Genomic DNA, 12,527 nt, shown 5'->3' on the forward strand with positions numbered 1-12,527 from the left:
TGATCAGCATCTTTGGTAAAAGGGTAAAGCATACCTACAAGTTTAGGAAACACTGCTCTATCAGTTAACGCTACCATGTCGTTACCAGAGTCGTATAAACACCGAGTAGTCCAACTGCCGTCTATGTGTGTCCAAAATAGAGCAAAAGTGGTGACTTTCACAATGGGTTTAAACGAACTTGTTAAGTTTTGTTTGTGTTTTCCTATTGTGGGAAGGTGTAAAACAGCTTCTATTTACCTTACCAAACATTTTTTAGAAAAAATGTATAAATTTAGCCGCATTAAATGATTAAAATGTCGCAAATCAACCGCTTCTAATTCTAATTTTTGACTTTTTTTTGACACCGAAAACAAATAACACATGTTTTTTACATTTTTCAACCTTTAAATTTGTTTTTAGGCCCAAGTTTTTCTGTAATTTACCGAAAAACATACATTTTCCCTATATCTACTGTGTTATTTTGGACCCAAATTGCCGTTCAAATTGTGTTTTACGTAACAATGGGTTGGACTACTCGGTATTTCTATGGCTCTGGTCGTTACTAAACACGTCTATGGCTTTGTCAAGTACCGTTGGTGCCGAGGCTCGAGGCACCTGGAGAACGAGGCGTGTGACGCCGGTCACGAAAATGTACTAACTTCCTATCGCTGGTAGGCCTATTAACGCGAACCAGAGTCGTATAAACACCGAGTAGTCCAACTGCCGTCTATGTGTGTCCAAAATAGAGCGAAAGTGGTGACTTTGACAAAGGGTTTAAACGAACTTGTTAAGTTTTGTTTGTGTTTTCCTATTGTGGGAAGGTGTAAAACAGCTTCTATTTACCTTACCAAACATTTTTTTTAAAAATGTATAAATTTAGCCGCATTACATGACTAAAATGTCGCAAATCAACCGCTTGTAATTCTAATTTTTGACTTTTTTTGACACAGAAAACAAATAACACATGTTTTTTACATTTTTCAACCTTTAAATTTGTTTTTAGGCCCAAGTTTTTCTGTAATTTACCGAAAAACATACATTTTCCCTATACCTACTGTGTTATTTCGGACCCAAATTGCCGTTCAATTTGTGTTTTACGTAACAATGGGTTGGACTACCCGGTATTTCTATGGCTCTGACGCGAACAATGAGCGTTATTCCTCATAGTCTTAAGTTTTATAAATGACACTACGGCATGAAGTTACGATGTTAGTAAATAACGCATTTCCTATTGTCATTTCCAGCATTTACTTATTCTGAAGAAAATCGTAAGAAACACATACAACACAGCATACTGGATTGCGCTTTTACTGCAAACTGCATTTAAAAATAATGTTAATGGGCGTTGTTCACGTATATAGGCGCATAAGACCCTTGAATACTCTGTGGTTGTTTCCAATATTATTTTGCTTAAAGTATTTATTTTGTTAGTTAAAAATACAAATAAAAGTCATATTTCTGGAATGTTTAACTCCGATTTATATACGTTTCTTTCTTTGAATGCTGTCTGTAGTGTGATGGACTGATGGAGTAATGATTATTTTGTTGTATCTTATTGCACTTAAAACAGGTAAATATGTCTGCTGACCAAAACTGTAACCAGGGTGCTGCTGATTATGGATCATTCTCATGCACTCCAACTGATGCACGGTTATCACAGAGGTATAGCATTTAAATCGAGTTCAATTTATGCTTTGTTGATACGATTCATTCCATACCTATTATAAAATCAAATTTATTTTTAAAAAATCTTGCAACCCAGTCTTATCCAAAATTGGTGAGCAAAGCACGTACATTTTCAAGCCATGTTAGGAAATCCAACCTAGTTTATTCTGTGTTTATTTTTATTGTTTTATTAATTGGCGTGCGTGGGACAAAATATGGCAAGAGTTTGTAAACAAAATCGCTATGGCCCTGCTCTGCAAACATTTTTCTGTCAAAGTAGCAACCCTTTAAACATTTTTAAGTAGAAAAAAATCCCAACCGTGATAATCTAGTAATGTTTTATATACATTTTTAGTGTCGGGACAAACCAAGAAGTTTCTTTGACCCAAGATAAGTTTTTGAGAAGATCTTCATCTAGAAAACCTCTTATGCATCCAAGATGGTATTCAGAGAGTTTATCTGGAAGCACAGGTTTAATTTCAAAGTTTTTTGAATTTTTGTTAAGTTAAGTACAGTGCTTACATCACTTGTATAGAGTACTGGGGTGGAAAATTCAGAAATTCGCTACTCTTATTTAATACATGACTACTGCACACTCAAATATTGTTTCGACGATGACAATCAACAGATTAATTTGTAAAGAAATGTGTTAAAATTTGACTTATATTTGCACAATTATGATTGTTACAACATAACATCGTATTGTTTGTAACAAATCATGCCCTTTTTACACCTGCTCTGATCAACCAATCAGAAATAAAGGAATCAGGAAACAACTAGCATTATAAGTTATTACGTGTGATAGACCAGACAATCGCACATTATGCATGGGATATGGAAGTGTTTATTATTGCAATGTTTTCTCTTTTTTTACTTGTTTGCAACTGTGCGTCAAGCATGTAAAAAACAAAATTGGGCTGATACTGATTTAAATTTAAATTTATTCCCTAGTTTCGTAAATCGTAGACACATGACGTGTGTTCTCGGTCCAGTTTTTGCCGTTTTGCCGCTATAACTATCCCTGCGTTGGTGTGCCGTTTCCACCACATAGTAAGCAAAAATATCTGTTAATATATCAGGTAATAACTGATAAACAAGGAACCGTAACTCATAATTGCAGTTAAACAAAAGTAAAAAGTTATAATTGCAGTAAAAAGATACAAATTGCTAAGATCATGGTAAAAATACTAAATTCGCACAGACAGTGGTGTTTTGTTTTTTTGCTTTTAGTTTTAATGAACTTACTTCTGCTCACAATCCCCTTTTCGCAATCAAATACCGCAAGTGCATTACGACATAGCAAGTTATGTTATGTCACAATTGCCAATGTCTCTTGCACCACATAAATGAAGGATTTATAATAATATAAAGCTATTTGTTCTGTCAGACGTGCACAAATAGATAACTTACATATATGTTAACGGTCAACATGATACGAATTGTACACAGTTGATGAGTAAATAAATTTCAGACTATAAAATATTGAGATATATTACACGTGCAAGTTAAACGATGTTAGGCATTGCGATAAGTGTTTCTGATACATAGAGGGTCTAACTATTGCGTTAAGATACATCTGAACCAAATTGACTTTGCTATATGCCACACTCCCGCGTAATTGCAAAACTCTGCGCCAATGTCTTACATCTTTACTAGGGTTGCACGGAGGGCAAGCTAACTTAGACATATCTATACTGTTTTATTTCGATAGTACAAGCTCAAACTAATCCTGCAAACTTTTGTTTCGTTCTAACTATCCTTGCCCCCTACCTTTAAAATGCCTAAAATAAAGTATAAATATTTTTTTATAAATATCGTTTCTATGAAAAGTACCTTGCTATGATCTATTAGGTATATTATTGTTATTTGTTACTTACTTTATGTTTACAGATCAAATTGTTGATGTCGCAATTGCATCGGATGATGAGAATGAAAGTTTGTTACCCAAGCGGGAACTGAATGATATTTCTATTACTTTTAGTCGACATAAATATTACAGCAAGTTGGTTGATCCATCAGATACAAGGATGGTATGTTAGTTTGCTAGTTCCATATCAGTTCAGCATTAGCTGTGCGGAATTATCTTGTAATGGTTCCATGTCGCACTTAGTGTTTAACAACCAACGTATTTTTAAGTACGAAATTTAGATCCGACATTTAGCATTTAGCTGTCATTTTGCTGCGTATTGGGATGTGCTTCCCCAAAAAATTGTTAAAAAAAACAGCAACGCTCTTATCCCTAACCTTTACCTTCTTCATTGTAATGGCTGTTATTGAAATGAAAGGATTTGTATCCAATTAATTTGTTGTAAAAATTAACTAAAGAAAATTCATTTTTAAGCTCATTGGGTAAATCTTATTTTTTAACATTTTATCCAGATGGCACTGGTTGTGGGTCTGTGAGGTTTTTAAATAATGCTTGTTTAGTAAAATCGGTAACTTTGTGCAAAAGTATCGCGAAACAAGGTTCGACTACCTCAAAAGCTATTTGGCTGACTATGGCAGAAAGTGATCTGCTTTGTGTAACATATCACTGAGACAGCCTCTTGGCTGCTTGCGAAGGCTATCAATATCAGTCAAGCAATGCAAAACTTGTCAGAACATCCTTGCTCTTATAGAGTTTAGGTCGCTAAAGGTTTTCAAATTAGCATCACCTTGCGTAACAGAGTTCTGATTTTTGTTATGTAAACTAATATAGGCCTAGGCCCTTTTTTTTGTTGATAAATTAAATATTTCGTTAGTTGGTGATGCTGTAACTTTTCTATATTTTCACTGTTAAAAAAATTCCCAATCCAGAATGGCAGATTGGCAGGAATATGTATTTTTCGATTTGAACATTTGAAATGAGATTTTATGTGTGTACTAATACTACCTAAGATTTCAGTTATTTTTGTTTTAATTAAATACATTGGTTGATTATAGAGAATTCCAGATCATGTCTTGCCATCATCATTCTTTTACATCATTCCAACAAAAACAACAGGAAAACAAAGCAGCGTGGTTACCATGTAAATAATTCTTATATTTATATTCTCAATGTACAAAGCAGATGGTCTATAATATGCACGAATGCATGAAATAATGCAGAGTCATTAAACGTTCTAACTACTGAGTAATGAGTTTGTTCCCAACAACGGTTTAATTCTGCTGCAAACAGGTTGTGTTTTGGTTCGTGTTAAACTATGGTTTCACAAAAATACAAAATAGAAATTAATGCCACAACATCATATAAAATACACATTAGCTGTGCTGATTTATTTATCTAGAAAATATAAACATTTAAATTTAGAAAACGTATTACTTAAGATGGGTAAAGTTATAGAATCTTTATTTGTATACTTAAAAATCTATAAAACTATTATCTTATACAATTTGTAAATGTCCAGTTTTGCAATTTGGAATACAATGATGGGAACTTCTCTTCTTTCAATGCCTTGGGGTTTGGGGCAAGCTGGCTTTTTGTTTGGAATCCTCTTGATATTGTTGTCAGCAATGTTGACTCTGTATACAGCTTTTCGTGTTCTGCAGTCCACAAATACATTAAGTAAGTTCCGTACTTCCGTTAAACATTTAAAGTGAGTAATGTATATAACAAGTATGATGTAAATCTAAAACATCTCTTCACCCACCTATTTTTACTGATATTTCACTGTCCTTTTTCGATCTCCTTTATTATGGTAAAGGATTAGGTGGTACTTTGTTTACTGTGTTGAAAGCAGAGTATTAAGGTTATAAGACATTGAAAATTTAAACCTTACTCACTTTATATGTTAGTCTATATGTTAGTCTCACTTTATATCTGAGAAATGTTTTTGACGTTGAGCACCAATGTTTATGAATAACTGAGCTAGGACTGCTGGTTAGTTGTTAATTCCTTTGACTGTTTCAGGTTGACCCATTAAAAATTACTCTTGAATAGAACATGACTCTAATTATTTATACAAAATATGGATTAACAATTAATTTTAATGCAGTTATTACCTTCGATAATAATGTATAGTACAATGGGGGAAGATGGGACACTTAAGCACATATTGCCAAATATTTCCAAAATCAAAATGGATGACAGTTTTTGGGTAATACCACAAATTAGTACTATCATTCTTTATTAATTAACAACAATTTAATAAAATATAATAAAACACACGAGGAGTTATTTAGCGATCCGCACAACAGGTGAAATTTTACAAATTTGAAAACACACAGGATAAGATGGGACATTTTAAAATCATTGTTAATTTTGATTATTAAGTGTATTTTTATAAATAGAAATATACGTAAATAACACGAAATAATACTGTACCCTTTGAAAATTAATGACCAAATTTCAAATATATTTTCAAAATAATATCTTTTTATTATATTAGAGATGGGACTCTAAATTGAAAACATATTTACATTAGCAGTATTCTGCAACTTGTAGTTAACGTACCGAGTTTAACAGGATGTGCTGGTTTCTCTGCCATGTAAACTTCATATATATAACGTTAAACCGATATTTTTTTGTTGTTTTTATCTCAAATTAAAGTCATATTGACCCCTGCCTATTTTTTTCATGCTTATATCTCAAGTGTTTTTTTTACAAAACTGAAACTAGTTTTATGAGACAAAATCAAACTGTACGAAAAATTCAAGGTTGTTTTATGAAGCTATGAAACTAGTTTAATTATTCGCACACGCAAACCAAAAAAATTCATTGGCTTTACTACGATTTAGCGAGCATTAAAAAATGGCACCTTACTATTTCGCATTTTTTACCTGTTCAAAGTATACTGTTTCTATTTTACATATTTTTTTTAATATTTAAAAACAGTAATCAGCAGTTTTATAAAGTCGTGATAATACTGTCGAATAATTCTGTAACCTTATTTTCCTGATTATCATTAAATGGGGGTCCGTAAAAGAAAATTAAAAAAAAACCTCGTCTGACAAGGTGTCCCATCATCCCCCACCCTACTATATGAAGTATAAAACAAAGTTATAAATTAATTTGGTTTCAGGTTTTGAAGCATTTGAATTCTCAGATGTTGTTTCGTTCTACCTTGGTAGATACGGCGAATGGGTTGCAATTACTTTCTCTTTAGTAACATTTCTTGGTGGAATGATTGTTTACTGGGTGTTGATGACCAACTTCTTATTCACAAGTGGAATATTTATATTTGGTAAGGAATAAGTTTAATAATTAAATTTCTTCCTTAACAAGAGTTAATAAAATGCTAACTCTATAACATTTTAAAAGTTAATGCTTTAAATATTGTTTTATATGCTTCTTAATGAAACAGAGCAGTGACACAACACTCTAATGTTGTTTTACTCAACATCCCACAGTGATCTAGACCGCTTATTTAAAACCTATAATTACAACAACTACATAATTCGTTTACAGTAAGAGTGTGGAAAACAGTTAAAATGTTTTAAACTCCGAATATATTATCATATTTTAAATTATTGTTTTTGTTGTGGTCTGTCTGCCAGCTTTACACACATGAATAACACAGCCAACGGGTATTGGCTTTACACTCTGTCGAACATTGGTTCTCAATCTTATTAGCTTACAGATAAGTAAAAATTTAAAAGAAGTTTTGCGGGCCGCCGGACCGGTGGACCTTCAAAAATTAAAATCAACCCAAAATATAATTACGAAAAAAAGAAACTCAAAAGCAAAGACTAGAAGCTGCCATTTAAAAATAAAAATACTGATGTCTTTTTGATATCACATGTGGTTCTATTGAAGTTTCTGCAATACATGGTAGAGCGTTGACTTCCACAAGATTCCATGCAAACCTGCAGGAAGTTGACGCGTTGTGGCGGTTAAGAACCACTGATTTACAAAGTTTAGTAGAAATATTAAATGCAGATTATTCCTAGCAACAACACTTATATTAATAAATGTTTGCAGATAAAGCTCATAGCAGCAATATCAGCATGGATAAGAACAGCAGTGAAGTATTGTGTCCACACAACAAACCAACAACTAACAACACCAACATTGAAGGTGTTAACGACATGTGGAATATATCTTTTACTGTTCCCATATACCTTGCTGTGTTGGTGTTTCCGCTCCTCAACTTTAAATCTCCAACATTCTTCACCAAGTTTAACTGCCTTGGTAAATATTATATGAATATAATATTAGTGAAAACTGATCTTATTTATTTTCCCATGGTAGGTAAACTCTGTCCGATTACAATGCCTGATTATGAATGACCCAATGTGTTATGGCAACATAAAAATATCTTAAATTAAAAATTTTAGCGGCATACCAAAGATAAAATGATAAGTTGGATATGATATGGATGGTGTCATGGAGATGCTTAAATGTTATCTAAAGTTAACAGATTTTTCAAAAAGCAAAGCAGCAATATGGGACATTCGGTCAAAATCAGAAAATTTGCCAAATCTAATATTCTTAATACAGTCCTCAAATAGTAGTTAGTCTAAAAATTTCAAATGTTTTATTTTCAATTTAGGAACATTGTCTGTATTCTTTCTTCTGGCGCTTGTTATAACCAAGTCTATCAAGTGGGGTTGGAACATAGAATACGCGGAAATAATGGAGTTCCGAATCACTTTTCCTGCTTTAACTGGAATGTTGTCTCTTGCTTTCTTCTTGCATAAGTTAGTAGTTTAGTATTAACCATTACCGGTAAACTAATTTTCAATAATAGAATTGACACAACAAAACAGAATGATTCACTAAATAATTATAATTTATGCCTTCTTGTCTGGATGAATTGTAGAGAGGTAATGAATATATGTGGGCATGTGGTAAAACATATGTTTACATCATTACATGCAGTGCTGCGATTACGATTGTGAAAAATAACCAACATCCCGAAAACAATGTACGCGACTTAAGTATTGGATACCTATTGACTGCCGTGACTTATTTATCTGTTGGTATCTTGTTCTATGCCTCGTTTCCTCTTCCAAAGAGTTGCATATCTTCAGTAAGTACTTCTCTTGCATTGTAAATATTATAATAACTATAATAGCTCTTTAAAAATATATATATATACATACATGTTATCTAATAATTTTATTAACTTAACTTTCACAGGTTATGCCCTTCATTATTCCTTGAAAATATACCAACGTTTAATTCTATTTGTAGTTTACTTGTTTCAACAGAACCTCCTACAAAATCTGTCGGTATCTGACCCGTTTGCTGCTGGTGCAAGAGTGTTTCTTTTGTTTCAAATGATCACGGTTTTCCCGCTGCTTGCTTACATGTTCAGAGCCAATGCATTATATGCGCTGTTTCAAACTGCTTGGCCAGGGTAAAAAAGTTTGATTTTAAATTACGTTTACTTATTAAATTGGTGATTGGTGGGAAACATTTTATATTTAGAAAGACAACTTGGTGTATTTGTATACTTCACCTCGGTTGTTAGAATATGGTTAGACTATGTCCTTACACCCAAGGGCGTAGCCAGCCTTAAAATTTGGTGGGGGCCAAATGTTTTATGTTTGTATTTTGGGTTTGAATCACCTCTTTACAACACAAAACACGAAAAGACGTTCTGATAAGCATTTATTTTTTACAATTACTACAAGCTATTTTTGTCACAAAATTTGAGATTGTTTGACCAGGCAATAAACTACAATATATAATGGCAGTTCACAAGGCGATTATTTGCGTCACAATGTAGGGACTGACACGTTATCATTTATTAGCATGTGCGCATGTCTAAGAAAGGAAGATGTATGTGTAAGAAAATTAAAAACAGGCTTAAATCAAAATGGTAGAATATATTATTTTCACCATTAACCTTAGTGGAAACTCAAAATTTGCGGGGGCTTACACCCTTTATTACATGTATTCATATACACTATTAGGTTACTTGGTGTTTAGGATAATGCATTATTAATTAATATCTGCAGAAGATGGCATGTACTTTTGACAAACTTTGGTGTTTTGGTTGTATGTGTTCTCATAGCAATGTTCTATCCTCACATTGGTGACATCATCAGGTATGGAGATAAGTCATTGCACATTGATAAAGTAATAAAACAGCACACCAGTTGTAAATTCAATTTACTTGCAGGTACAGCGGTTCACTCTGTGGGCTTGTCTACATCTTCTGCCTCCCATCTGTTGTTTACATGTTATCTCTCAAAATATGCAATAAACTTACCTTGCCACCTCTTATAATACATGTATGTATCATATTACTTGGAGTCTTAAACTTCATTGCACAGTTTATCATAACACCTTCAAAGTAAATTCTTTGCACTATTTTTACATGTCTTTTACTGGTTTTTCTTGTGTTTTAACCAGATTTCGTGTTTTAACCAGATTTCGTGCTATCTTTTTCAGCAGTGGCTTTATTGATGTTTATTTCCTATTTTAATCAAGGCAACATACCTTAGTGTTAATTGTAGCTAAATAATTGTTTTTATTTGTTTTCGTAACTTTCTGTATGACACTTGTGGTTTTTATGATTTGAAGCAAAATATTTTTCAAAGAAAACTGTACACTAAATCTCATTAAAATTTTAAATATTCATGTTAGTTTAGTGCTGTTTTTTTAGCTTGTTGAAAACCATTTTAGTGTTTTTTTTGAGGTGCCTTCATTTATCAACAGTGTTCTGATTCTCTTGAATGTTTTTTGTTTAATTGGTTAATAGTTTGTGGTAGCTGGTTCTGTGTGAAATACATTTGTTGTTTGTGTGTGTTGTGTCATGATATTCCAAAGTGGTAATTAGAAGATCAAGAATCTTGAAAATCAGTAACGCTAGGCAAGGATCGAACTCGGGATATTGATAGACTGTAGTTGAATGAATGTAACTTACTTTATCCTCGCGTGGCCGGAAAACGACAGTCGTTATCACACGGGTTTAACACCTCGTGCCAGCTTACGAGTTACCATGTATGTTACTTTATGGGTCATTATTTTTTTGTATATTATTTTTTTATGCATGGCTGATAATTTGGACAGCCAATTAGTGGCCACTGGGTTGGAGCAATTGTCGTTAAGTGTCTTGCCCAATGACACATACGCCCACACTGGTAGCAGCGACGAGCCTTGAATCCATTACCTAATGGTTACAGGCAGGTGCGGTAACCACTACGCCACGGCACCGGACGGGAATTTGCGCTTAACCGATTAGGCCACAATTTCCAGTCAAACGGTCTATCAGCATTTATACTGTCTGAGGCGTGTCAGTAGTCACATAGAGTTATAGATCCCTTTTCGTCGAGCAGTTGTTGTTGCTTTTGGGCGACATTTTTCCGCACGTATCTCAATTCTTAAACCTAGCATTTATTCTTTAATCTCTTGATTCGCCAACTTTTATAAGTGTCGACGAACCTATGCCAGCTTTTATAGATGAATGAATGAATGTAACTTACTTTCCGGGTGTTGGGGTAAATGATTAGATCTGGCCTAAACTTCAGGTTCCTGACAAGGACATTACCCATAAAGAATAATATGTCATTATAGTTTGTGCAAATTCCCGAAAACAAACGCTTTTCAGCGACGACACGGTTAACTAGTGTAAGTTTACAATCCAGCACATGCAGGAGTTGTACAAAGCATGTTTACACATATTCTTTACCAAACCGGCGCCGTGGCATAGTTGTTAGCACGCCTAACTGTAACCCAGAGGTAATGGGTTCAAGGCTCGACGCTGCTACCACTGTGGGCGTATGTGTCCTTGGGCAAGCCACTTACGGGCAATTGCTCCAACCCCGTTGTCACTGATGGTGTTGTCTAAATTATTAGCCATATATAAAAATATAAACAAAAAATAATCATCCACAAAGTAACATACATGGTAACTTGTAAACTAGCACGAGGTTTTAAACCCGTGTGATAACGACTATCGTTTTCCGTCCACGCGAGGATAAAGTAAGTTACATTCATTCATTTAACCACTCACTCAATCCTCATACATCATAATAAGTTACCATAAGTTATAAATGCGTTCCACCTACTTCTCCGCGGTCACAAATAGCAAATGAAAACTGCTTTGCTGATTACTTCTACTTTGTTTTTGATCGAGCTCAGTCGACGGTCGTACTAAAATGTTAATTTATATATATTATGCTATTTAGTTTAATACGTGCTCACTATTTAGTTTAATACGTGCTCTAACTTACAGAAAGTTAGTATTCTATGGTCTCTTCGGTCACAATAACGAAGAACACGAGAGTTGTCAAAAGCGAAAAGACGGCTAGTAAGGGTAAAACAACAGTGGTTCAAACACGCCTATTGATCAAAAAATAAAGAAATAATGTTTTGGATAGGCGTGACCTAAATTTAACTAAGCATATTAAAGTTCTAATTGCGAAAAAAGTGTACGTAAGGACACTCAACCCGTACAATGGGTACACAACACAACCGTACAATTATGTTTACTAATCTTTCGATTTTTTTATTTTGATGCAAGTAGTGTTAAGCATTTTGTTGTTGAACGATCATTTTCGAAAACATTGAACTACGCCAGGCTTTGTGACGAAGAAACGAAGTATCCAACAAGCGCGTCGCCAACTGATCTGTTAATGCTAACTTTCACACTCCCAACACGGGATACCATTCAAATCTTTTGTGTCTGCTTTGCTTGAGTGACCTGCGCACAAATTTAACTGCGCTTCACTCAGTGTTACTTTTTACAAGCACATACAATCGCATTCTGAACCTTTTTCTTATTTCCTGTTCGTGTGTAAGTAAAAAAATAAATAGAAAAATATGAGAGAGTAGAAAAAAAAAGTAACAAACCTTTGCCGTTGGGGAGCTAGATTTAGACATACGCTTAGAGTAGGCGAATTTTCGTTTCTGTTCAATGAGTCACAAACTTCTATGGCTTGGAGAGGCATAGGTATGTTCAGGGAATGAATAGGCCCCAATATTCTGCCTAATATGGTAATCCTATATCTAA

At 33.9% G+C, this 12,527-nt stretch overlaps 1 protein-coding gene and 1 long non-coding RNA gene across 6 annotated transcripts; one reads left to right on the forward strand and one right to left on the reverse strand.

Annotated features, from left to right (window-relative positions):
* The first annotated feature begins 674 nt into the window (after nucleotides 1-674).
* Nucleotides 675-10,317, forward strand: LOC149735274 (neutral amino acid transporter 9-like). Of its 5 annotated transcripts, none has more exons than XR_016385033.1 (12): nucleotides 676-1,641; nucleotides 1,994-2,115; nucleotides 3,535-3,674; nucleotides 4,567-4,652; nucleotides 5,031-5,188; nucleotides 6,645-6,806; nucleotides 7,544-7,753; nucleotides 8,115-8,262; nucleotides 8,444-8,594; nucleotides 8,759-8,924; nucleotides 9,529-9,618; nucleotides 9,693-10,317. XR_016385033.1 is itself a non-coding variant. In XM_089878138.1 (12 exons), exons 1-12 carry the CDS (start codon nucleotides 1,556-1,558, stop codon nucleotides 9,868-9,870), a joined length of 1,680 nt encoding a protein of 559 aa, XP_089734264.1. In that variant the 5' UTR covers nucleotides 678-1,555; the 3' UTR covers nucleotides 9,871-10,317. The 5 variants fall into 5 exon arrangements, 3 of the variants coding, with proteins under 3 accessions (XP_089734266.1, XP_089734264.1, XP_089734265.1); XM_089878138.1 differs by having other exon boundaries at nucleotides 678-1,641; nucleotides 8,776-8,924; XM_089878139.1 differs by having other exon boundaries at nucleotides 1,096-1,641; nucleotides 2,000-2,115; nucleotides 8,776-8,924.
* Nucleotides 10,318-11,786: 1,469 nt separating this feature from the next.
* On the reverse strand, nucleotides 11,787-12,525 carry LOC149735275 (uncharacterized). Its single transcript, XR_016385040.1, has 2 exons — nucleotides 12,368-12,525; nucleotides 11,787-12,218 (listed from the first exon to the last, which is right to left on the reverse strand). It is a non-coding gene; the product is annotated as an uncharacterized LOC149735275 (long non-coding RNA).
* Nucleotides 12,526-12,527: the final 2 nt, after the last annotated feature.

The sequence above is a fragment of the Ciona robusta genome, chromosome 5 (genome assembly GCF_009617815.1).
Source record: "Ciona robusta chromosome 5, ASM961781v2".
NCBI lineage: Eukaryota > Metazoa > Chordata > Ascidiacea > Phlebobranchia > Cionidae > Ciona > Ciona robusta.

Coding starts and splice junctions, on each gene's coding strand:
- LOC149735274 (XM_089878138.1), top strand. CDS start 1,556: ATGTCTGCTGACCAAAACTGTAACCAGGGTGCTGCTGATTATGGATCA. Junction 8,263..8,443: donor CTTGCTTTCTTCTTGCATAA/GTTAGTAGTTTA, acceptor CATTACATGCAG/TGCTGCGATTACGATTGTGA. Junction 9,619..9,692: donor CACATTGGTGACATCATCAG/GTATGGAGATAA, acceptor ATTTACTTGCAG/GTACAGCGGTTCACTCTGTG.